The following is a 26,969-nucleotide window of genomic DNA, read 5'->3' as shown; positions in this document are numbered from 1 at the left end:
TTTATTCTGTTTTGTTTTCAGCCATCATTTGAAAGCAGTAGAATTTCCCATGTTCTAGGTTTCCAGTTTATCTGGAACAAAATTGGAAGATTTAGCAGCACAGGGCCTCCTACCTGGAGCTGAGCAGTGGTCACCCCTTTAATCTAGGGCATGTGACAACAAATGTATCTCTCCTCCCCCTGTTGTGTTACTTAACCCCTGGCCCTATTTTGACTTAGTGGGCACTGTGCTGGGCGGGGGAGGGAGGAGGAAAAAAGCATGGGTAGTCTGTGACGGGCTGTCTCTGAAAGCTCCCTGCTCCCCAGCTATAGGCATGTTTACTGCACCGGGAATGCCAGGGGCCTGGGGACAGCAGACCCGGGTTTGGAATCATCGCCCTGGAATGAATGGGCTTCCAGGCAGGCTGTGGCTCACCGCACAGGAAGGCTTGCTTCCTCAACTGCCATGCCAGGTTTCTTTGTGTTTTAGATTCTCACCTGAGGACATGCTTAGGGATCTTTAGAGAGAGGGGAAGGGAGGGAAAGAGAGGGAGGGAAGAACCCATGGATCTGTTGCCTCTCATAAATGCCCTGATGGGGGACCAAACCTGAAACCTAAGCATGTGCCCTGACCGGGGGATCAAACCTGGGACCTTTCAGTTTAGGAGATGACACTCCAACTGACTGAGCCACACCAGCCAGAGCATGTCCAGTTATTTTGATACCCGGGCCCAGTTCACCTTTGTGGACAGTGCTGAGGGCTTCCCTAGCTTGTTATAGTTTTGACTTTTTTCTAGAAAGAAATTCTTTAAAAAATTTTTTTTGTTGATTTAAGAGAGAAGAAAGGGGGGAGAAGAGAGAGTTGTTCTGCTTATCTATGCATTCGTTGATTGCTTCTTGTATGCGCCCCCACTGGAGATTGAACCCGCAACCCTAGCATATCAGGACGATGCTCTAACCCACTGAACTACCTGGCCAGGGCATTATTTTTCAAATCGGGAGTTGTCTTCTTCCTGTCACTTAATCCCAGGCAATATTAATGTCTCCACTGTTGCCTCACATGGTAAATCCCAGGCCATTCTTGGGGAAAAGTTGCTGGGAAAAAAATAATAAATGCTCAGGTACAATCCCAACTCTGTACATGATACTGTAAGGGCAGCATTAGAAAAATGATTGCTTCTGTTGCTTTCTCCAGTGTTCCATCGGGAGACACCAGGTGCATGACTTCTAGCCACACAAATTGTTTACTGTGTCTTATTGTCTCACCGTGTCTGCTTGGGACCAGAGTAAACCCCTGTGACCTGGAGGAGTGAAAACCTGAATAGCCACCTCAGCACTCCCAGGGACTTACAGGGGACTTTAAACAGTCAGTTTTCTCGAGGTACAATGAGGGCTAGAGGACAACCAGTCGCAGAACGAGGGGACCCTCAGGGGCTAGTCTTTCTTTGTCTGTTTCACAGACATCACTAATTGATGACTGTATTCTTCTGCACTGAGCCAGGACTCAGCCCACAGGGCTGCCACATCTACAAGATCTCCAAGGTCAACTTCAGCTTCATTAGTTTAAAAGAATAGAGTGAGTTGCCCCGGCTGGGTTGCTCAGTTGTTTGGAGCATTGCCCTGCACACCAAAAGGTTCTGGGTTCGATCCGCGGTCAGGGCGTGGACGGGAGGCAACCAAACAATGTTTCTCTCTCACATCCGATATTTCTCTCTCACTCTCTCTCAAACCAATAAACATGTCCTTGGGTGAGGATTTTAAGAAAATATTTTTTAAAACCCACAAAAGAATGGAGCAAACAAAGCCAGGAGGAGAAGCGAGGTGCCTTAAAATGGTTTCTTCTGTGGTTATATCCTTCTCTTCCTTGGAGGAGAAGACAGTGTTAGCTCAAGTTCCAAGACTAAAGTTTCACCGCAGCGTTTTTAAGTTCCTTCATTCCTTTGCCAAGGAGCCAGGGAAGGGGCTGGTCTGCAGGTTTCATGAACACAGGTTGCATTTGTAATTCTGCAGCTCGGCTTCTTTCTTTGGTGTGGATTGTCACTGAGAACTTGGGTTCCCCAGCCTGACTTGTTTTAGCATAATTCCCACCCGTTTTTTAAAGTGTTGGTTCAGAAGCATTTCTAGCTCTTTTGGAATCTCTAGCATTAGATGACATTCTCTGCCTTCCAGCCAGTGGCTTAGATGTATTTCATCTTGTCCTGGCTTTTGGGCACGGTGTGGCCAAAATGGGGAAAGAGTCAGAACATCCTGTGGTTCCAGGCTGGGGCTTCAGATCTTTTTGGTGGAGCTCCTTCTACCATGAATGGGAAGGGATCCCAGAGGCAGGAGGCAGGCTTGTTTTTATTTTTACAACAACTCTGTTGAGCTATAATTCACATACCATAAAATTCATCCTTTTATTTTTTTAATATTTTATTTATTTATTTTTAGACAGGGGAAAGAGAAAGAGTGGGAGAGAAACATCAATGTGTGGTTGCCTCTCATGTGTCCCTACTGGGGACCTACCTGGTCTACAACCCAGGCATGTGCCCTGACTGGGAATCAAGCCAGCGACCCTTTGCTTCACAGGCCCTGGCTCCATCCACTGAGCTTCGCCAGCCAGAGCAAAATTCATCCTTTTAAAGTGTACAGTTTGTGGGTTTTAGTATAGTCCCAAGATTGGGCAGCCATCAGCACCAAGTAATTCCAGAACATTTCCATCACAGAAGAAGCCCTGTGGAGCCCTGTATTCATTCGCAGTTGCTCCCCACTTTCCCACTACTCCACTTCGTCCAGACCCAGACAACTGCTAATTACTTCTTTATCTCTGTGGATTTGCCTGTATTGGACATTTCAGATAATTGGACCCACACAAGTGTGTGGTCTTTCGAGACTGCCCTCTTTCACTTAGAATAATGCTTTCAAGATTCATCCGTGTTGTAGCATGTGCTTCATTTTTTTTTACGATTTTTATTTATTTATCTTTAGAGGGGAAGGGAAGGAGAGAGAGGGAGAGAAATATCAATGTGTGGTTGCCTCTCGTGTGTCCCCTGCTGGGAACTGGCCTGCAACCCAGGCATGTGCCCTGACTGGGAATTGAACCGCGATACTTTGGTCCACAGGCCCACGCTCAATCCACTGAGCTACACCAGCCAGGGCTCTTCATTTCTTTTTATGGCCAAACATTGTTCCCATTGCATGGATAGACCACGTTTTATTTATTCACCCCTCAGTTGGTGAGCATTGGGGTTGTTTCTGCCTTTCAACTGTTAGCATTCATGTACAAGTGTTCGTGTGGGCACATGTTTTAGTTTCTCTTGGGTGTACACTTAGGAGTGGAATTGCTGAGTCGTACAGGAACTGTCACCTTGTGAGGAAATGCCAAGCTTTTTTCCAAAGTAGCTGCACTATTTAAAAATCCTACCAATTATTTGTATAAAAATGCCAGTTTCTCCACAGCTTTGCCAACACTTGCCATTGTCTTTGATGTTAGCCATTTTAGTGGGTGTGAAGTGGTAGGTATCTTGCTGTGGTTTTGTTTGTGATTCATGTCAAGTACCTGCCAATAATCCTGACAGTGTAGGGCCTCTGTGTGAAATTGCCTCTGAAAAAAAACACATACCTGATTTTTTTTTAAACTCCTAATGTGGAGGGACTGTGCAATAAGGAGACTGTTCAGAGATCAAGGAAGGTAGTAATAGCCTGACCTTTCCTTGTACAGGCTTGGAGGCCGTCGCCATCGGAGAAGCTCGTGAGAACATTACTCTGCACTGCGGTGACATCGAAGGAACAAGGGGCCTCGTGACCTGGTACCGGAATGACTCGGAGCCCATCTTCCTCCTCTCCTCCAACTCCAGCCTCCCGCCAGCCGACCCACGCTTCTCTCTGGTGAATGCCAGCTCCCTGCACATCGAGGCGCTGAGCCTGCAGGATGAGGGGAACTACACCTGCTGGGAGGTCCTGAATAAGACTCGGTGGTTCCAAGTGTGGCTACAGGTGGCCAGTAAGTGGGCTAGGAGGGCACTGGACTGGCTGGTGGGGTACTCCGAGCATGATGGGACAGGAGGAGCGCTCCGGAGCCAGTGGCCTGGGTTTCATTCTGGGCCCGGCCACCTGTACACTGAGTGACCTCTCTCACCTGTATTTCCTCATCTGTAAAATGCCGATAAAAAGAATTCTTGCCTCCTAGAATTGCTGTGATGAATAGATACCAGCTGACCTATATAAAGTGCTGTAAGTGGCTCTTGACGTAGTAGTTAGCTATCACTTTTAGCTTGTTGTTAATATCATTTTGCTGTTAATATCATCTTATTATGCAATGAAGTCAAGAGTATAACGTAATGGAGTCAGACTACCTGGCCCAAGTTCCAATCTTAAGGCTGTCCTTTAGTTCTGTATCATTTTGAGTAATTTAATATCTCTGAGCCTTGGTTTTTCTTATGTACTAGTTGGGGATTATACATTGCACACCCTACCAGGTAGGTGCTCTTACATTACCGGGTATAGGACAGGGCTCGGCGTGAGCTGCTGTTACTGCTGTGCTTTCTAGTCACACAGGGTCCATGTCCATGTATGAATTTAGAGCATGTTGTGGGCCGACTACTGCTTGTGGGCCATATCCAATCTGCTGTCTATTTTTGTAGGGCCTGCAAACTACTCCTATTTTTTTACATTTTTAAATGGTTGACAAAAAAAATCAAAAGAAGAATAATATTTGTGACATGTAAAAAATTGTATGAAATTCAGATTTCAGGGCCCATAAACAAGGTTTTATTGGAACACAGCTACACTTGTCCATATTAATCTCTGATTGCCGTTGGTGCTGCAACAGACTGCATGGCCTGCAAAGCCTAAAATGTTTATTCTCTGTCCCTTCCCAGAAAAAACTTCGCTGGCCACTTGTTTAGAGGGATATCCACGTTCTATATCTAGGCTGTGTAGCTGAGTAGAAACACCCGTGTGGTCACTTTGCTGCTCCCTAGTTTCCTCATCTGTAAAATAAAGAATTTACTCATTCTTTTATTCAACATGTACATACTGAGAGCCCAATGCCAGGTGCTGTTCTAGGCACTGGGCCACAGAACAAGCAAGGTCCCCATCTGCATGGAGCTGATCTCCTAGTCGGGGGGCAGACAGATAGTAACAAACAGACAGGTGCATCGTGCAGTGCCAGAGTGACAAGTGCCATGCAGGGAATGGAGCTGTGGTGACATGATTCTCTGAAGTACTCTGAAGTGGGGAGGGGGTCGGAGAGGAGTTTTGGGGAGTGACCTTTGAGTAGGAGCCAGTCATACAAAGATAAAAAAAGAGCACAATCCAGGCAGCAATTCAACTAGTGCAAGATGGGTTGAGCATGGTGCATTCCCAGGTAGGGATGAGGCTGGTGAGGTGGGAACACAGTGTGTGAGAGCCTGGATGTGTGCGATTTGGGGCGCAGGGTAGGGCTGGTGATATAGTTGAGTCTTAACCCCCGTTATCTATGAATGTTACGTTACTTGGAAATGGAGCCTTTGCAGATGAAATTCAGTTAAGATGAGGTCATTCGGGTGCGTCCTAATGAAAATGGGCTAGCTTCCTTAGAAGGAGAGGAAAGTGCATGGGAAGACAGAGGGACACAGAGAATGCGATGATAGAGCTACAGAGGCAGAGAGTGGAGTGATGCAGCCTCAAGCAAAGGGGTGCCGAGGGTTATGAGCCAATTCCAGAAGTGAGGGAAGAGGCAAGGAAGGCTTCTCTTCAGAGGGAGTACATCACTCTTGACACCTAGATTTTGGACTTCCAGCCTCCAGAGCTGTTAGAGAACCAGTGTCTGTTGTTTTAAGCCATCTAGTTTATTGTACTTTGTAAGGAAGTGGAGTTTCATTCTGGCTGTGAGAGGTACTTCTGGAGCTTTTAAGTTAGCAGGGGTATAGTATCATTTGAATTACACGTGGGAAATGTGGGTTCGTGGTCTAGAGAAGGACTGATAAAAACAAGGACTCCAGTTAAAGGTGCAAGATGTTGGTGACCTGCAACTGGGTGGCAGCAGTGGCCTGGGTGAAAATGCACAGGCTCAGAAAATAATTTTTCTTGCTGGAGGATTAGAAGTGGAAAATGAAGGAAGGAGATGCTTTGAGGACGCATCTAGATTTTTGGATGGTCCGTCAGGTTTCCGCAGACTCTTAAGGCTCATGGAGTTGGGGAGGCCAGTGTTTCTGTGTCTGGAGGTGCTGTAGATTTGCCGAGTGGCCAGGAATGAATGTGGGTATGTCAAAAAAATGTCACCCATTTATTTGGTTCCACAGTGAGCCCAGGGGCAAGTGCTGGCGACCCTCACTCCAGCTGCTAAGCAGGAGTTAATAATTCTCTCATGTTTGTTTCGTCAATGAATATTTTCTCTTTGACCCAGAGAAGTAACGCGGACTTCAAATTTTTTGTTTTTTTTTTCTTTAATCACTGTCTCCAGTTTATGATGGGTGTATCTGACTCTTATTGTATTAATCATTGACTAAATTTATTGGGGATGGATTAGCTTTGTGAATGCTCTGCAGGGCAATAGATGCAATGCATTATGATGAAAACAAAGTACATGAAAAAAAAAAGTCACTAAACTGAAGCAGCGCTTTGGGCTCCCCGAGTGACTGTGGTGTGGTTTGTGTTATAGAAATTTCTTCATCTGGAAACCTAGGGGGTCCGTGACTTGTGTAGGGCTTGTTGGGGAAGATATGATGCAGACTGTCTTCATCAGTTCGGGTTGCCATAACAACAATAGCATGGGTGGGGAGCCTCACACAGCAAACACTTACTTCTCCCAGTTCTGCAGGCTGGTGCTGAGAGACCCACTGTGTACTGAGGGCCTGCTCCCTGATTCGCATTGAGTGTCCACATGGCAGAGAGCAGCTTCCTCCCAGAGAGAGGAAGCAGGCTCTCTGAGATCCCCTCCTAGGAGGGCACTCATCCTACTCGTGAGACTTTTATTCTCATGACCTAATTAATCACCTCCCAGTGGCCCCACCTCCATCTACCATCATATCGGGGATTAAGTTGCAAAATGAATTTTTTGGAGGGTGCGATATAAACTCAGTCCATAGCACAGATGTCCTCTGTGTCACATACACCGGAGCCGTCTGGAATCTCAGGCCTTGCTCCCATTCTAGGAGAACCTTGGTAAACATCAGCCTCCTCTGGGCATCAGGGAGCCCCTTCCTACTTCTCAGAGAGTGGTCTAAAGGGAGGCCTGGGCATCACAGGTTGCCCGAATCCTTCTGACCCTAATTTTATCGTCTGTGAAGTCAGGTAATGGTGGAACGCCGGTACAGATTCACTGCGCTCAGAGACCTAGACACACAGGATGCATTTGGTCCATGTTACCTTGATCAGCTGGTTAAGCAGATGTTGGAATTCCTGTGGGAAAAGTACAGGTTCCCAGCAGGTGGTTAATATCCGAGCTTTTCAAACAGGACTTGCTGTGGGTCAGGAACTCTGGGTGCCCAGGCCTTGTTTGTCCAGTCTTTTCCCTGATGAGGCTGATAACTTAGTCTCCCAAGGAGAAAAGTTTGGAAACATTCTAACATGGCCTTGGAAGATAGGGGAAAGCTGTTCAAGATGTGACCAGTTGTTATCTGTATGTGACTTTGACTGTGTGAAAGGACGGAGAAGCTCTCTTAACACGAAGCCAGCTGTGGGAGGGCCAGTAGCTTCTCCCTCCTTATGACTTGGAGCTCTGCTTATTAATCAGAGCATTTGGTGCCCCTGCCTTCTAGGGGGTCTGGTTTTCTGTGGGCCTGTGGTGGTGATTCAACCTGCCTGGAATGGGCACCATGGTGTGATTTTGTTATTTGTCTCAAGACAAAAGGACTGTGCTAATGCTAGTTAATTTAATGGTGCTTTTCGGATCAGGACAGCCTGTCCTGAGAGCACAGCAACCCCATAGTCCCAAGCAGTTCCAGGCGGCCGAGACTGTTTATTTCACTGATTTATCTGTCCTCACCTGCCTCCAAACCGGGGAGGGTATAAGGTGAGAATGGCTGTGTGTTCGCCTGTAGAAAGGTTGGAGGAGTGGGGAAGGCAGCACAGACCCTAACACATTCTCACAGACTCTGTGCTTCTTCCGAGGTACTGTCTCTACTGCTTTGGAGGGCTGAGAGATCAGCCCCAGAAAGACCGAGGTCATGGTACACGGAGCCCGACACTCTGTGTCTGTTTTTCTCGGGCTGAGCAGGTGTTGAGGGAGCATCGGAGCCTATTGATACTCAAGAGTCCAAATCCCAGAGCCCCTTTGGATTTAGTTGCGGTTTAGGGGAAAGGGGGGCCTATCTATCCCGTGATGTGGCGGCCACTCCAGACTTACAGGCGACAGAGTCTCAGGAAAGTCCCGTGGTTCTCTGAGCAATCGGCCTCTTCTGATTTATTTATAATCATTCTCTGTTGGCGGTGGCAACGCTGGGCCTCATCACCACCTGAGGTCCTGGGGAGATGAACTGTTGGGCCCACCGGAGAGACAGTGTTGACCACCGTCGTTAGAGGGATGATCCTTGCCCAGAGACTGATTGATTTGAGTCTTGCCAAGCTCATCAGGAGCAGAGATGGGTGTTTCTGTCCGGCTGAGGGCCTCTGGGTTCCCGCTTTCTGCACAGGATTGGCGGTCGCTTGGGAGATCAGGAGGCAGTGGGGTCTCTGTCTGCATCTGCGTCTCTGTTCAGTCATTCAAGGTGAAGTCACAACAGTCTCTGTAAGTTTCCCCGGGGATTTTACCCTCCTGTAGAACTACAAAGAATAGCAGAGACGACCCAGTGTATTCTTAGGCTCTTTTCAAATAAAAGTACTAGCAGGCAGAGTGGATGTCTGATGACAGCTTTTCCTGTTGGTGAGGAACCCGTGGCCCTGAGGTGGGAATCCCCCTTTAGTGGGTCCCCGAGATGTAAATTAGCCTGTGAGACCTGTAGTGATGGGGAGAGGGGAGAAGTGAGCTCCTGTGTCAAGAGTGACGCCAGAAAAGAGGAAGACAGCAGTGGTGGTAGACTGTTCTAGAATAAGAGTCACACTTTTTCTGTAGAGAGCCAGATGGTAAATATTTTTTAAAAGATTTTATTTATTTATCTTTAGAGGGGAAGGAGAGAGGGAGAGAAACATCAATGTACGGTTGCACCCCATGCATCCCCTGCTGGGAACTGGCCTGCAAGGAACTGGCCTGCAACCCAGGCACGTGCCCTGACTGGGAATCGAACTGTGATCCTTTGGTCCGCAGGCCCGTGCTCAATCCACCAAGCTACGACAGCCAGGGCTCATACGGTAAATATTTTAGACAGGTGAAACTGAGGGTATTGTATACAGGGGTGGGCAAAAGTAGGGTCCCAGTTGTTTGTATGGGAAAATTTGTAATATAAGATATAAGAATGATTGTACAAAAATAAACTGTGTTTTGCGTACTCAGAACTGTAAACCGACTTTTGCCCACCCCTATGAGCACTAATATACAAAGAAAAAGAAAACCAATGTACACATCCTATTTATTGACAACATTCAAAATGTAGTAATAATTGAGTATTTTTGGGGGGTAGGACAGGCCTGCTAATGAGAACAATGGAATTCTGTTTGGGGGAGATAACATTTCACGTGGTTGGGGTTAGGAGGTAGTGTTCTCTCTCATCAAATCAATTACAGGTGTTCACCTGGGAAAACCATTCTTCGCTTGCGGGCTGTACGGAAACAGATAGCGGGCCGCCGTCTGCCATTGCTCATTCTAGAGCCAGTCAGGAAGTGTAGAGACTACTGATCGCGTGTCAAACACCAGGCTAAGTGTTCTGCCTCTATTATCTCGTGGGATCCTTCAAAAAAAAACACCCAGTGGTAGAAGTTATTAACTGTTCTTGTCATTTCATAAACATGACAAGAAAGTGAGAATTAGAGGGGCAGGCACTTGCCCCAGATTGTCTATTTGTAAGCTGCAGGAGGACCTGGGCCTGACTGAATTCGGAGTACAAAGCTCGTAACCACTAGACTAAGGCATCCATCCCAAAAGGTCAGAACTGAAACTGACAATGACCAAGGCCGTGATAAGATGCTGAGCCTTTGTAACAACTCTGTATTTTTATTTCTTTGCTGTTTTATTTTTGTTTCCTCCCCCATCTGTCTCTCTGAATGATTGCCCCTATCACCCAGTAAGCAAAAAGTGCTGGAAGTTTCTGTTCAGGAATATCAGGATGTGGGGAGAGAGGTGTGAGGGGAACCCTCCTTCTTTGTAGTAAGTCACACTAGGGGAAGAACCCCAGAGAATCAGGAAGATGGTGTCGGCTTTAATTGGGAAGCAGACTCACCCAAGCAGCTTACTGATGAGCTGTAAGCTTTAAACACGTAATTCAGGAGGGAGGCCCTTCGGGTCCTTTCATTTGATTTTTTTTGTTTTAACCCTTCTGCTGGCCTTTTCATCTATTCCCTGTATCCAACTTCATTTCCTGCTGAGAATTGTGCTGGTCAAAAGCCCCTCCCAGCCAGTTTCTGGGGGTCCGCACCATCCATGCCCGGCCCCAGTAGCCCTCCAGACCACCATTTGGAAGACCCTGGCTGTCCTACCTCACATACTACCTTTACTGGCCTAGGCGTGGCTATCAGTACTGTGGTGTCACCCTGTGCTTAATTGGGTGCCTGCCAACTGTGGGCACGCCCTTGGACTTGCTGGTCCACATACCTAACCAGCTAGCCAGCAGCAGTGAATGGGACAGTTGGGAGCACCTCCCAAGCCACAGTATAACTTTTTCTCCAGACCTGCTGTGGGAAGTGACGTGGTTCTGACAGATCGCTGAAACTATTAGGAACCAGTCCCAACCTGACCAGCACGTTGGCAAGACTCTTGTCCTTAGAAACCCACAATGGCCTGCAGACACAAGTGAAGTAGATGGTGTACTTTGAGGGGCCCTGGAAAAACCTTCACCTCCCCTCCTTAACTTTTCCCAGCGGCCTGTTTCTGCTCAAAATTCTTCAGTCATAGACTTAGTCCTTGGACAAGCCTTGCCCTTCCTGGATTCTTCTTCAGAGGAAGCCTCTGGGAGAGGTTACACACTAAACTTTAGACTTCAGTATAAATGGGTGTTAGATACATTCTTTTCATTCAGGTAGGTGTGGCATCTCTGTTGCACCGGGTACCAGCAGTGGGAGGGCATTTCTGGGGATGAGAAAGAAGTTCAGAGAGGCAAGGGGAATGAAGATAAGACCTAGCCTTTATCAAGTGCTTTCAACAAGCAGGCATTGTCTGTGCTATGCTAACTCATTCCGTGGTCACCACAACCCCATGAGTGGGTTCTAGTTTCTCTCCCATTTCACAGATGAGGAAGTGGGAGGCTGAGAGAGGTTAAGTAATTTGCTCTTGTCTGTCAATGTGCAGTTGTGCTGGGGGTTCTGTGAGAGTGCTCTCCAGAACTCACAGGACTCAGGATGTAATAAGGGTACAGCATAGGTACACAGAGTGAAATCAGCAAAGGGAAAAGGCCCCTGGGGTTGAGACCAGGGAACACTAGGAACAAGCTTCCTAGAGTGCTTTCCCAGTAGAGTCACATGGACATGCTGAATTCATCTGGCAACAAGTTGTGGGAACATGTGCACCCTGGGTGTTTATGGGGGGGCTGGTCACGTTGGTCCTCTGCCTAGCTTGTGCCAGAATTCTAGACCCTCAGAAGGGAAGCAGGAGCTTGGTGTAAACCACGCCATCTGTACAGACAGTTCAGGCACACTGAGCCCCACTCCTATCAGTCCTGGGAGTGGTGGGAACCCTCCGGAAATCCAAGTTCCCAGGCACCAGTCAAGGCCAACCTTGCAAGCTGGCCCTTCACAGGAAAGTAGACTCAGGCCTGCTACGTTAACTCTTTAATGCATAGACACCACTTCCACTCACCAGCCTCTTTGAAAAGGAACAATCTGCCTTTTCTTTCTTTTGTAAGGATTGATGCCCATGATTAATCAGACATAATCGCTCAGGATTAAATGAGAGAATGCATAAGGGCGCTTAGAGTAGCATTTGTCATAGAGTAAGTATTTGATAGATACCGTCATCTTTATTGGCTGCTTCCTGATCATTTACGGACTGTTAGAGCTGGGAAGGGGCTCAGATGAACCCAAGCCTTTTCCATCCCCTCTGTCATCCCCAGGTGGCCCCTACGAGGTTGAAGTCAACATCTCCACCACCGGCACACTCCCCAATGGCACCCTCTATGCAGCCAAGGGCTCCCAGGTGGACTTCAGCTGCGCCAGCAACTCCAGGCCTCCGCCCATGGTTGAGTGGTGGTTCCGGGCCCCGGACTCCAGGACCGAGCCCTTTGGAAACAACCTGACGGTCAGCTGCTTCACGCTGCTACTGATGTCGCAAAACCTCCAAGGGAACTACACCTGTTTGGCCATGAACATGCTTAGCAGGAGACATCGAAAGGTGACCACCGAGCTCCTGGTCTACTGTGCGTAAGAAGCACTCCTCTCCCCGACTTCCTCCCCTTGTCCCTTTGTGAGCTATGTGTTGTGCTCCATTTGTCTACAAAGGCTTGTTGGCTGTGTGGGTCCTGATGTGCTTCTGCAGCTCCTTCAACTCAGGTGCACACCCAGGGCTGCATGTCAGAGAGGGAGTCACCGCTTCTAGAAGGTTGCTGTGAGGTCCAGGAGAGTCACTGTGAGCCACAGGCAGAAATTGATGCCTTGCTGAATCCTTTCTCTTTTTAAAAAATTGAAGGGAAAGTACATAGCATAACATTAACCATTATTAAATATGAAACTCTGGCATTTAGTGCATGGATGGTGCTGTGCAACCATTGCCTCTGTGTAATTCCAGATCAATTTTATCACCCCAGATGGAAGTCCCGTATCCATTGAGCCCTCCCCCGAAGCCCCATCCATCTGCGTTCTGTTTCTATGCATGTCTGTGCATTGGCCCATTTGGGACATTTCATGTCAATGGAATCATATAATAGGTGCCCTGTTGTGACTGGCTGCTTTTACTTCGAATCATGTTTACAAGGTTCGCCCACGTTGGGGTGTGAGTCATACTTCATTTCTTTTTGTGGCTGAATAACATTCCATTGTGTGGAGGGACCGCAATTTGTGAATTCATTCATCTGCCCTCATGCATTCTCTTCGTGAACCCTGGGCCCTCTAGCACTGTAGGAACCAGGAGGTCATGAACCTTTATTTTGGGGGCGAGGGCACAACCACCAAATGCACCTATATGGGAGTTCCTGGGACAAAAACAACGGTAGAGAAGCAGAGCGTACTCGTAGTCTGTGCCGATAAAAGGGAGCATCAGAACAAGTTAGCGGGCTGGCCGATGGCACATTACTAGTTCATGCATTACTCAGAGCCCGTACAAGTCTATCACACATGACATTCATGTGTATAAACTCATACATGCTTGTCGTGGGAAACACAGATGACTGTAAAGAAGAAAATAATCACTTGTATTCTAACTGTCATTTTGGTATATTTCCAGTAAGTTTTCTTGTAGATGCCACATACTTACCCATTAATGTAAGATCCAAATTTATTTCTGTGTGTGTATTATGAAAAATATATGGTAATGGGGGCTGGGCTGGGATGGTAGTGAAAGACAAAACTGTACTTGAACAACAATTAAAAATAAAATAAATATAATACACACATATATAATCTGCATATATACTATATGTATATTTATATATAATTATTAGCACATGTATTACATTGGATTTATTGATTTGTAACTTGTTAAAATTTTGTGTGTTGCCCTGGTTGGTGTAGCTCAGTGAATCGAGTGCTGGTCTGTGAACCAAAGGGTCGCCAGTTCCATTCCCAGTCAGGGCACATGCCTGGGTTGCAGGCCACGTCCCAGTGGGGACACGTGAGAAGCAACCACACATTGATGTTTCTCTCCCTCTTTTTCTCCCGCTCTTCCCCTCTCTCTAAAAAATAGATAAATAAATAACAGTTTCAAAAAAGAATTAAAAAATAAATAAGATTTTGTATATTTTTAGTCATACATGGACATAGTAAAAGGGAAATACCTGTGAGAGCAATACCTGTGGGAGAGAATAAGTCCCCCCTGTAATGCCCTGTAGGGATCCAGACTGCCCAGTAGGATTTTCTGTGTTGATGGAAATGCCCTATTCCGTGTAGTCCAGTACAGTAACCACCGCTCATGTGGTTACTGAGCACTTGAGATGTGGGCAGTGTGATGTAGGAACTAAATTGGCCATTTCATTTTATTTTATCAAGTTGTACTTAAACAGCTGCCCACAGTTAGTGAGAAATGGAAAGGTAAATCAGGCCCACGCCCTCGGAGACAAACACCCGGCAGGGGAAGCCTGCCTGTTGTCAGGCACTGATCTGTGCTGGGCGCTATTTTGAGGTACAGGACCCGGGTGGCGGTTTCTGTGGTCTCCTGGTTCTGCAGTCCTTAGAGTCTGCCATGAAGCCCTCATTGTCCTCTGGTGTTTTGCAGCACCCCCTTCGTCCGACCTTGAGTGCTGGGCAGAGACGTCACCAGGATTGTCCATGCTGCAGCTCACCTGTCGCTGGGACGGGGGATACCCAGACCCTCACTTCCTGTGGACAGAAGAGCCAGGAGGTGTGGTCGTGGGGACGTCACAGTTGGGAGTGGAGATGCTGAACCGGTCCCAGCTGTCAGATGGCAAGAAGTTCAAGTGTGTTGGGAGCCACATAGTGGGGCCGGAGGCAGGAGCCAGCTGCGTCATTCAGATCCGTGAGTCTGTCTTGCCCTGTCCTGGGGTTGGGGTCCACTCACTGTCTTCTGGGAGAGCCATTTGAAAGACGGTCTGGGAAAGAAACACAAGGATGTCAGAATGAACCAGATTCCTTCCCTTTCTCCCATTCTTTTGCTTTATATTTTCTTCCTTTCAAACTTTGAAGATACTGAACCAAGCTGCTTGGTCCTAATCTAAGCTTTTTTCAGTGATTTTTTTCTAAATATTTTATTTATTTATTTTTAGAAAGAGGGGAAAGGAGGGAGAAAGAGAGTGAGAGAAACATCGATGTGTGGGAGAAACTTTGATCAGTTGCCTCTTGCACACCCCAGCCAGGACCTGGCCCACAACCCAGGCATGTGCCCTGACTTAGAATCAAACCGGCGACCTTTTGGTTCACAGGCCGGCACTCAGTCCACTGGGCCACACCAGCCAGGGCGCACTTGACAAATACTAATTAAGCACCTGCTGTGCACCAGGCGCAGGGTCCAGGTGCTGGAGGTGGAGCAAACAAGACACACAAGGTTTTTTTAATTACTTATTTCCTGTTAGATAGCAAATTACCCCCCAAACTTAATGGCTTAAAACAATAATTCACTTATTACCTTACAATTTCTCTGGGCCGAGAATTATACAGCACGCAGTGGGGATGGTTTGTGCTGGTTCCATGGTGCCTGGGTCTTAGCTGTAAGACTGGGCAGGGAGGGCTGAACTCCCTGAAGGATTCACTTCCGAGGTGCTCACTGTCGCACCTGGCAAGCAGCTTCCTCTCCAGGTGGGACTCTCCACAGGGCCCCTTCAGTGTCCTCACAACGTGGTGGCTGGCTTCCCCCAGAGCAAGCGATGCAGGAAGGTGGAAGCCAGGTAGATACTGTCCTTTCTATGACCCAGCGTCCAAAGTCACATGGCATCTCTTCTGCTACATTCTATTCCTCAGAAGTGAGTCACTCAGTCTGGCTTCACTTTCAAGGACAGTGGGGAGAATTAGGCAACACTTAAGAATTTTTTTTTAAGGCGCCACTTTTTGAAAAGAGGCACGTTAAAGAATTTCTGGACCTACTTTTAAAACCATTACTATTGCTCTTTCGTGGAACTTAAATTGTTCTGGGTGGAGTGGAGGTGGGAAGAAGACAGGAAATACAAAAATAAGTAGGATTCAGATAGAGTAATTCCGAGGAGAGTAAAATGGTGTGGGTAGGAGGGTGGCAGGGAGGTCCTTCTGGCATTAATACAGGGTGGGGCAAAAGTAGGCTTACAGTGGTGAGTACACCAAACACGGAGTTTATTCTCGTATTATCACGTGTTCATTATTGTATTGTTTTCCATACGAACATCTGGAGACCTACTTTTGCCCCACCCTTGAACTGAGACCTCAAGGATGAGAAGGACTTGACCAGGTGAAGACCTGTGAGCTGAGTATTAGTGGCAGAGAGGACAGCAAATGCAAAGATCCTGAGTGGAAACATACTTGCCATTTGAGAAACAAAATAGCCAGAGGCAGAGCATTGTGCTTGAGGTACCAGTGAGGCTAGGTGAATGTGTTAGGTTGAATTTTGTCTCCCAAAAAGGTACGTTCAAGTCCTAACCCTGGTACCCTATGGATGTGACCGTATTTGGAATAAGGGTCTTTACAGATCTGATTATGGAAAGGTGAGGTCCTACTGGATTAGGGTGGGCCCTGTTCCAGTGACTGGTATCTTTATAAGAAGACAACAATTTGGACACAGACGCACAAGGAGAATGCCAAGTGATGATGGAGGCAGAGATTAGAGGGATGTACCCACAAGCCAAGGACTGCCGGTGATGGTTGGCAACCACTAGAAGCTGAGACAGAGGCATGGGACGGTTCTCCTTCAGAGCCTCTCCCAGGAATCAAGCCTATTGACACTTTGATTTTGGACTTTTAACTTTCTGAACTGTGAAACGCTAAAAATATCTGTTGTTAATGCCACGCAGTGAGTGGTACTTTGTTACAAGAGCCCAGGAAATGAATGCAGTGGGTAAGCAAGGACCAGGCTGTGCTGGGTTTCATTGGTCGAGGTGAACTTCTCCCAGTTTATCAGGACCATCTTCAGTGCTGCAGCTCAGAGAGCAGACGTGCTGAGAAGGGAGCCCGGCTTTGTCGGGAGGTGCTTGTTTTCCTGGTCAAGTAATGTTCAGTGGTAGTCAGAGAACATGCCCCAGGGGTCCCCTGTGCTCCAGGTACTGTACTTGGCCTTGGGCAACAGAACAGATCAAGACTTACTTCCTGGGCTAGAGCAGGAATTAGCAAACTTTGTCCCATGGGACAAATTGGCCCAGGTGGTTTTTTGCAAATTTTTGAAAATGAGATAGAATTTATATAAATAACCTTCATCATTTTAAAATATATAATTTGGGTTTTTTAAGAAGTATATTCACAATGCAGTTACCACTATCTAATTCCAGAACATGTCCATCACCCCCAAAAGAAACCCTGCGTGCATCGGCAGTCAGTCTCTGTAGAAAGACTGTGTGAAAGTTCTCATCTCCCACCATGGCTCCTGCGTGAAGTGCTATCATAAAGTTTTTACATTTTCCCTATTTGCTAGTTAAGACCTATGTCTTAGGTTTAAGCATTGGTTTAATCCGAGTTTAGGCATCATCGATTTAATCCGAGTTTCTCTGATCACTAGCAGGGTTGATAATTTTCATGTTTACTGGCTCCCTGTGTATCAACGGTGAATTATCTGTTCGCATTTTGCCCATTTTGCTACTGAGTTGTTCCTTCTCTTCTTATTTCGTAAGAGTACTCTATAGTAACTGTGTTAGTCAGGTTCATAGAACTGTCTATGCATGCCATAGATATTTTTCTGGTATATTTACTCCTAAAGTACGTGCATGGCTTCTGTGATAAGCAGTTTCCGATGTTGAAGGGGTCGCCTCCGTCGTTCTTGCTCTTACAGGTTTCTGTGCTCAGAAGGTCTCTTCCTGTTTCCTGATTATTGACATGTTATGTGTAATCCTCGCAATAGCCTGGAAATTAGACAGGATGACCCGTAGATGGCAGGGGAAGACGCTGTATCACCCACTCACTCACCCAAATCACCTGTGAGCTCCCGAGCCCTCACTCAGGCCAGCTTGGTCTGACAGCAGAGCCCCCCACTCCCCTGGAACCACTGCCTCCTTTGGGGTCTCCCTCCACAGCAAACCCAGCGGATCTTTCTGTGCAGTAGTTAGGTACTCAGCACGCTGTCAGGCACTGTAGAGGCATACAGACTCATTGCCACTAAAGGGCTTCAAATAAAGAGAGAAAGCCAATGAGTGTGGAGCAGGGACACGGCAATGTTGCAGCATTAGTGACATGAACGCTTACCGAGTGCGAACTGTACAAGGTGCTGTACTGCATGTACAGTGTGTTCGGTCCTCATAGAAACCCTAAAAGCCAGAAGCTTATATTACGGCATGTGTTTGTTTCCTGGGGCTGCCAGAACAAAGTTCCACATGTGTAATGGCTTAAAACCACAGAAATTTATTTTATCACGTTTCTGGAGGCCAGAAGCCTGCAATAAAAGTGTTAGCAAGGCCACGTGTCCTACGAAGACTCCAGAGGAGAGTCCTTTCGGGCCTCTCCCAGTTTCTGACAGTTCCAGGCATTCCTTAGCTTGTGGCTGCGTCGCTCCAATCTCGTTGCTCCAATCTCTGCCTCTGCCTCCTCACAGCCCTTTTCTCTCTCTGTGTCTCTCTCTGTTCCTTTCCTCTCGTGAGACACCAGTCATTGCATGGAGGCCCACCCTAAATCCAAGATGATTTCCTCTAGAGATTCTTAACTAGTTACCTACATTTGCAAAGACCTTATCTCCAGTGAAAGTCATCGTCTGGGGTTCCAGGAGGACATGTATTTGGGGAGGATGCTACTCAACCTGCTAATGCTCCGTTTTATGGATGGGAAACAGAGGCCGTGGACCATCCCTGACTCATGCAATTGAGCCACCCAGCCAGGGCCCCCTTTCCAATTTTATTTGCAGATCTTACGCAAGTCATCATTCCTGTGGCCCCTAAGATTGGGCCAGTGATTTGAATCTAAAAACAGGGTGGGGCAAAAGTAGGTTTACAGTTGTGAGTGCATGAAACACAGTGTATCCTTAGGGAATGTTTCTGGAGAAGGGAGCCGGCAGGACATTTTCCTAATTCCAGGAGCACAGGCAGCAGGCACAAGAGCCTGGAACCTTCTCCACTCTGACATTGCCCAGTCTCCCCCTCTTCCCTCATGGGCACTCAGGCCCAGTGCTTCTCAGTCCTTGGTGTGCATGCAGGTCACCTGGGGGCCTGGTGAATACACACACTCTGATGCTCTTGGTTCCAGGCGGGCTCTGCACTTCTAACCGATTCCCAGGAAGTGCTGATGCTGCTGGTCCACAGACCACACTTTGAGTAGCCAGGCCCTTGGGAGAGAGGGTCTCTGGAGCATTATTTCACTTGGGAGGAGCATTAAGGCATTGAAAGGCAGTGCCATTGTCTGCCAGAGGGGCGCAGAACAGCAGAGCCCTTACAGTGATGAAAAGTGACATTTTGGGGGATTCCTGCTGCTCAGGTCTCTCCTTAAATGGCAGGTAGACCCTGAAACTGAAGAAAACAACTCAATTCATGATAAGCTGCAGCATACCAATATACCAGGTGTACCAAGGCCCCTGTATTTGGTCTGTCTGCTGGCAGATCGCTGAGGGCCCTGCATCCCCCGCCATACCACCCCAACCCCTGAACCCACCCTTGCACACAAGGTCTTCTTAAGCAAGGCTCTTTGTTTTGTAAATGCCACATCAGCTGGGTGGGTGACTCAGCTATTTGAAGGGTGAATGCTATGTTTGTCAAAAGGGTATTTATGTATATGATCTTTGTTTTGCGGGCTGGGGGAGTGCTGGCCAAATTGTTTTGCTTCTAATAAAGGATGAGGGGGCCACCTCTCAAACTTTGGTTTGGGGGCTGCAAAATACAAACATACTGGGGCTTGTCACTGCTGCTGGCTTTGTGACCCTGAAGGAAATTCTGGTTAACCACGGACAGAGGAAGGTGCAACTTAGCGTCCTTGTGGGTGAACCTGACAGTGAATCTACGAAGGGGTGCTACACGTGTGTCCTGAGCAAGCTGAGGTTTGGGGGAATTCTCTTTTGTTGACCTGACCTAGAGAGAGAGGCTTTTGGTCTGTTCCACCCTTTCTCCTTTGCCCCCTTCCCTCACCCATCTGCCCAGGATGCCAGCAAAGAAACCCTAGATTCTCTCTTGGAACAACTGCCAAGGTGAAGTATGTAGTTTCACTCTCCCATGTGTGAACCAAATATGCTGCTCTGTATTCTTCAGCTGCCAAAAATGTGGTCTTAATAACCCCCAAGATGAATTTGTTAACCTTCCCAGGAGGGTGTGCAGGTTGGGAAAAGGCTTCTTGTGCAAAGAAAGGCCAACCTCACAGCTCCTCATGTCCTGCTCAGTCAGACCTCCAGGCCACAGGGACACCCTGTGCATTTCTAGGACACAGTTGTGGTAGGCAGAATAATGGTCTCCCCGAAGATGCCCATTTCTAACCGTAGACCTTGTAAATATGTTACCTTCCACAGCCAAAGGGACTTTGCAGCTGTGATTAAGGGTTTTGAGATGGGAGGTTATCCTGGATTATACGAGGGGAGCTGGATGGTCAGATTCAACAGTGGGTGATGTGACAACGGTTGGGAAAGGTTGGAGTGATGCAAAGACAGGGCCACCAGCCAAGTAATGCAGGCGGCTTCGGGAAGCTGAAAAACCCAAGGAAACAGATTCTCCCCTAGAAGCTTCCAGGAGAAACCAGCTCTGCCAGTACCGTGATCTGCGCCCAAGATCATTTTGGACTTCTGACCTCCAGCACTAGGAAAGGAGAGTTCTGTTGTTCTGTGCCACTAAGTTTGTGGCAATTTGTTATAGCAGCAATGGGAAACTAATACAGCCGCCTTATTGTCCCCTTGAACACCCTTGTCAGGCCCATTTTTTAAACATCATTAATGTGGTTATTATACATAGAAATGTACAGTATAGAAGTAAGGATCGTGATCCACAAAAGCTCAACCGTTTGGGTTCTAGTTTTACATAGGATAACCAGATGACTGTGGCTGGCCCGAGACATTCCCTGTTCCAGCACTGAAAGCCCCGTGTCCCAGGAACCCCCTTAGTCTTCGGCAAACCAGGACAGCTGGTCACCCTAAATCCCAGCGGCATCTCTTATTGTGTGACTTGGAGCAAGTTACTTTCACTTTCTCATCTGCAAAATGGAAATAATGACAGGCTTGTTGTGAGAACTGATTGGGTTAATATGTATCAACAACAGTGTCTAGCCCGTAATAAGTGCTCAGTAAATGTTAGCTTTTATTGTTGTAGAAGACCAGGTGTGGGACAGGAATTCCTGGAGTTGCTTCATTAGGAAGGGAATGATATTTGTGAATACCTTAGGCCAGGGCTTCAGTCTTCACAAGCATTTGTCTTTCTTTACTTTCTTCTGATCACCAGGGAGCCCCTCCCTTCTCTCTGAGCCCATGAGGACTTGCTTCGTGGGGAGCAATGTGACACTCACCTGCCACGTGTCTGGGGCTTACCCTTCTGCAAAGATCCTGTGGCTGAGGAACCTCACCCAGCCTGAGGTGGTCATCCAGCCCAACAGCCACTATCTCATCACCCAGAATGGCCCAAGCTCCACCCTGACCATCCAGAACTGCTCCCAGGGCCTGGATGAGGGCTACTACGTCTGCCGGGCTGAGAACCCCGTGGGGGTGAGGGAAGTGGACATCTGGCTGAGCGTCAAAGGTGAGTGATACAAGTGGCTCCAGGTGAGGAGGGATGAGAGCTTCATGGGACACGGTACCAGCATGGGGACACTTAGGGCTTCCCTGCATGTGGAAGAAGGCATATCTGCTTACTTGGAGCTTGACAAAAATGGATGTGAAAAATTAATGTCTAGTCCTAAATCTTTAATATTTACATAGGGGTAAAAACTACTTCATATCTGTAATATACTAGAGAACATCAATCTATATATGAAAAACATGTATAAATACAAAATATATAAAAATTAAAAATATATCATGTAAGTTGTGAAGCACAATAGCCAAATGAACACCTAAGAAACTGTCACACTTAAAATACAGAACAGTGTTACCATTGCTAGTTACCTGTATGTATTTGGCCAGATTTAGAAAACAACCTCAAAACTAATAAGATGGGATACCCACTTAAATTTGCATTTCAGAAAAGCAAAGGATAATTTTAAGTAGTATAAGTATGTCCCAAATACAAGGCATACTCACTCTAAAAAGTATTTGGGACTTATTGTTTTATCAAAATCCAGATCTAACTGGGTATCCTGTATTTGATTATGTAACTTTACCTGTGGCCCCCTTTTTAGTCTCCTAAAAAAGGTAACCACTGTCCTGAATTTCATGTTTTAGTTAAGAAAAAAAATTGCTACATATGTACATGTTGAAATAATGTTGTTCTTTATTTTTGTTTCTGAGTTTTAAAAAATGGTGATTGCCCTACAAATGTAGTCTTTTGAGACTTGCTTTTTTTACTCCACATTTTGTTTCTTGGTTATTCATATGGATGTGTGCAATTACACTTTGTACCTCTTCCCCACCCTTGCTTTTTTTACTCCACATTTTGTTTCTTGGTTATTCATATGGATGTGTGCAATTACACTTTGTACCTCTTCCCCACCGTATAGCTTTCCTTTGTGTCACTCACTGTTATGCAACGAAGTTACTGATTTTCCTGCTGATAGGTGGTTTCTGATTGTTTTGTTTATTGTTTTGATGAACAGTGTTGCTGTGAAAATATTTTACCCAACCCTTGTGTGTACATATATACAAGGGCCCCTGGCAAATATTTCTCTTAAGACATGTACAAGGAGTAGAAATGAAGTGTCACAGGTTATGTGCATTTTTACCCTTATGGGATAACTAAACCATCTTACAAAGTGATTATACTGATTTGCAGTTGCAGTGCAGTATAGGAGTGTCCTCATTCTGCTTCTTCACCAGCAGGCTTTATGGTTTGATGCAAAATGGAGCCTCATCATGGTTCTGATTTGAATTTCTCAGAAGGTTGAGCATTATTTCATGGTTATTTGCTATTTGTATTTCTTCAGTGAAATTCATACATACTTGTATCTTTTGATATCTTACTCTTTCTTATAGACAGATATGTAAGCATTCTTTTGAAATTCTGCATACTGATTCCTTATTAGTTTTATGTTGCAAATAGCTTCTTAGTTCCTTGTTTGTTTTTTCCCTTTCTTTGTTATCCTTTAATTAGTAACCAGTCTTACTTTAATGTACTTGATTTTATGAATTTCTTCTTATATCATTAGCAATTTTTGTCTTAAAAATCCTTCACTGTCCCACATTCACAAAGATATTACATGTTTTGATGTTTTGCCTTTCACAATTAAATCTTTAATCCATCTAGAGTTGATTTTTTGTGAATGGTGTGAGGTCAGGATCAAATTCCCACCCCTTCACCACCACCCCCCCCAGTTTGGATAACCATTTATTTTAGCACCATTTCTCAAATACTTCCTCTCTTGACTCACTAATCTGTCATATATCAAGTTTCCTTTTATGCATGGGGCCTGTAATTGGATTCTCCATTCTGTTCCATTGATCACTGTTTATCGAGGCACCAGTAACTCACACTCTTAATTACTATGACCTTATAAACACTCTGATATGTGGTGGACACATAGAGATTTTAACTTTCCACTGTTCTTTTACATCACAGGCTTTACTTGATTCCTACCAACTGTCCCAGGTAGGGAGATGAGGTATTTGTCCTGCTTCACAGAGAGGTCATATGCCTTGCCCAACAACACAAAACCAAGATAAGGCTGGGACCCAGGCCAAGGAGGGGAGGCCTGGTTCTCAATGGGCAGGGGGTGGGAGGTATTACTCTCATTGCTGTGTGTGTCAGGTGGAATAGTCAACAGTGTGCTTTGTCTTTGCAGAACCTTTAAACATCGTGGGAATTGTGGGAACCATCGTGAGCCTCCTTCTGCTGGGAGTGGCCATTATCTCAGGGCTTATGTTGTATTACAGCCCTGTGTTCTGCTGGAAACGTAAGGACTTCTTGGGTCCTTTGGCTTCTCTTTCAGGCTTTTTGCAAGGGTGTGGTTGGGGGAAGGAGACCCCTGTTATGCTCCCATCTGAAGTCCCCTTCTATAGGCTTCTTCATTGGGTCCGGATGTGCAATAATGAAGCCCCTAAGTACCATTCCAGAGCACCCTGTAACCTCTCATATTGGGCCAGTTTTCTCATTGTCCTTTCTTTTGTAGATGTCAGATTGATCAAAAACTTTTGCGAGGGTAAAGTCGATGTTATTTGATACTAATTTTTTTTCTTTCTCTCTTTAGTAGGAAACACTATCAGGTGAGTGTCCCCTAGACTCAAGTCAGAATACTTTTTCCATGGTCTGTCTTCACTGCTATTTTGTTTCCCGTCATAAGAACCATAATAGCCTTTAATCTTGAGGACCACCCAGTGCCAGCACTGGTCTGGGGGCTTCATCATTATAAACTCATAAAATCTGCATTTTCAGGGAGATCGAGGCTCAGTTAAGAAATCTCCAGTCTCATCCAGGAAGTAAATGGCAGTGCTTTCCTTCAGACCTAGATCTGACTGATTCCAAAGTTCATGTTCTTTTTACAGTGCTAGACCTCAGGGTGGGGCACGCAGCTGGGCTCTCATTGAGGCACATGAGCCAGTTATTCATGCATTTATTTTACCCAATTTTTAAAAAGGAGCTAAAAGGAAGAATAAGTCCCATTCTTACCACATGTTTGGGAAAACTAGTTTGAGCATACCTCGAAGCCCTTATTGATGCAGACTCCGGCCCTCCGGAGCCTGTGTGTTGTGGGCGCAGTATACAGATTCACGCGGACTCCCGAGTCCTGTGGAGAAAAGGGACGGCACGGCCACTCTCTCAAGGGGAGAGCACCCCAACCCTTGCCTGGACAGGCTTTTATTGCTTTCCGGTCACATTACATCAAAGAAGGTTCTCATTATTTGTAGATGTAGTTAAGTGATTACTTCTTACAGATAACAAAAAAAGAAGAAAAAGTTGCAAATGCAAGGGAACAATTAAAATGATTGATTTGGATTTCATCCTTGGGACATCTTCGCACAGACTTTAGGGAGTTGCTTCAGAGACATACATTAAACATCTGCAGTTTTAACCCAGGTGAGGGAGTTTTAGCAAAAGCAAGTCTCACAGCAGCCTAGGTACCATGCAGGCCTGATTCCCCATGGGAAAGCCGATCTGCATACCTGGCTCCCGTATGTCTCCTCACATTCATCGGTTTTCCAGATCATTGTTGGGCTACATTTGCCATTGCCATGCTGATCGGTTCCTTACACCTTCTCAGTAGGGGGCAAAGTAACTAAATGGAACTTGGGTGTTTTATTCCATAAGGAGATTCTGAGTGGGAGCAAAGAACTCTTCTCTGTGTTTTTCTTTACCTGTTAATATCTGTGGGATATTATTGTTCTCAGAACACCATTCATACTGAGGGGATCGGGTTGTTTCGGGACCTTTTGCCCCCCGGGGAACAGTGTTACCTTTGCTGCCACATACCCGAGGGTCATTCTCCGGGTGAGACTGTCATTTCCCAGGTGTATTTCTCCCAGGAGGTAGCAGTGAGGCATAGTGAGAAAAGGCTTTGGAATTAGTGGACCTAGGTTCAAATTGCAACTCTGCCATTCCCAAGCCCTTTGCTCATGGAAGATCCCTGACCTTCTGGGAGCCTTTGTCTCCTCCTCATCTTCCTCAGAGGGGGAGCGTGAGGATGAAATGAGAATGTAAAGCGCCTAGGACTGTGACTGGCCTGTGGTATGTGTTCCTCTTTCCTCCAGAAATGTACGGTCTGACTGGGTAGACAAAACCAGCAAGGAGCTCGGCGCAATTCAGTGCTGAACAGCTGGGCATGGGCTCCAAATGCAACGGTAGTTCAGGACTTCGGGGGGCAGGAGAGGACTTTGGTCCTTGATTAGTGAGGAGGAGGAGACATTTCAGTTAGTGGAGCAGAGATAAGGGCATTTCAGAAAATGCCCTTTGTGTACATGCTGCGAGGGGGACTAAGATGTTAGAGGCCTGGAACAATGAGGTCACTTTCTGGAGGAGCAGGACAAGAATAAAACTCACCCAGAAGATAAGATAGATTATCTGTAGTGATCGGTGGCTGTGTCTCTTTGAGAGAAGACAGTCACACTGTCACCTCACGACTCGGCCGAGTTGAATGCAGGAAGAGTGTTCCGTGTTACCAAAGGGGCTGCAAAGAGCCTAGTGTTCCCCATTCTCCCAGGGCTGATGTTGGCAAAAACAGGGCATCTTCCTGACTTTCTCCCCCTTTGGCAATTAGGGGACAAGACATGGCTGATGTCATGGTTTTGGTGGATGAGGAAGAGGAAGAGGTGGAGGAGGAAGAATATGCTGCAGGACAGGAAGAGGAGGAGGAAGTGGAGGAGGAAGCAGCTGACAGGGAGGAATTGCCAAAAGAAATACCCAAGCACGTCCACATTCACAGAGTGACCGCACTGGTGAATGGGAACATAGACTGGATGGCCAATGGACTCCAGGCTCTGCAAGGTGAGCTCTCCCCTCCTACACCTTTTTAAAACATTTTTGTTTATTTTTAGAGAGAGGGAAAGGGAGGGGGAAAGAGAGGGGGAAAGAGAGGGAGAGAAACATGGATCTGGATCAGTCATCTCTCACATGCCCCCCAACCAGGGACCCGACCCACAACCCAAACATGTGCCCTAACCAGGAATTGAACTGGCGACCTCTAGGTCAGCAGGACGATGCCCAACCTACTGAGCCACACCAGTCAGGGCGAGCTCTATTTCCTTAAAAGCACTCCTGCTAGGTTGTGGGAGCTTCCCGGTAGGAAATCTCTAAGTGCTTTTTTAAAGGCTGGGGAAGATAGTTAATCTGGAACCTGAGAATCTTTTATCAACTGCCAGTGCAACGATGAAACTGACATTCACCAAGTGCCTGCTCCAGGAAAGGCACAATATCGGCGTTACTGGGGAACAGAAGAGACAGACATAATATCCACATGCAGGGAGCTTTGGGAGACCAGGTAGAGTGGGCGGACTAGAAGATGTGGGGAAAACGAAAATGGAGGCAAGATTTAAGCAGCACTTTGAGAGAGCAGTAGAGGAGCTGTCACAAGGAGGAATTTGATCAATTGTCCGATGAGTGATAGGTTTAAAAATCATAGGACCTCAGGAGAAGGACAAGAGCTCCAAGGAGTGCTCAGGAGAAGCCTTCTCCTAGTAGAAGTAGTGGGATA

General features: G+C 46.6%; 1 protein-coding gene across 1 annotated transcript in view; it reads left to right on the top strand.

Annotated features, from left to right (window-relative positions):
• The window catches only part of VSIG10 (V-set and immunoglobulin domain containing 10), a 31,526-nt gene that overhangs the window by 1,459 nt on the left and 3,098 nt on the right, over window positions 1-26,969 (top strand). The window contains exons 2-8 of the mRNA XM_037156179.2: window positions 3,679-3,960; window positions 12,077-12,379; window positions 14,389-14,649; window positions 21,140-21,433; window positions 23,628-23,738; window positions 24,033-24,048; window positions 26,037-26,263. Of these exons, the coding sequence (XP_037012074.2) occupies window positions 3,679-3,960; window positions 12,077-12,379; window positions 14,389-14,649; window positions 21,140-21,433; window positions 23,628-23,738; window positions 24,033-24,048; window positions 26,037-26,263 (1,494 nt within the window). The remainder of the gene's footprint in view (window positions 1-3,678; window positions 3,961-12,076; window positions 12,380-14,388; window positions 14,650-21,139; window positions 21,434-23,627; window positions 23,739-24,032; window positions 24,049-26,036; window positions 26,264-26,969) is intronic.

The sequence above is a fragment of the Artibeus jamaicensis genome, unplaced genomic scaffold (assembly GCF_021234435.1).
Source record: "Artibeus jamaicensis isolate MK-2021 breed Jamaican fruit bat unplaced genomic scaffold, CSHL_Jam_final contig_525, whole genome shotgun sequence".
In the NCBI taxonomy this organism is placed as follows: domain Eukaryota; kingdom Metazoa; phylum Chordata; class Mammalia; order Chiroptera; family Phyllostomidae; genus Artibeus; species Artibeus jamaicensis.
Note: the sequence above shows the minus strand (reverse complement) of the source record. Positions and strands in the feature narration are given on the sequence as shown.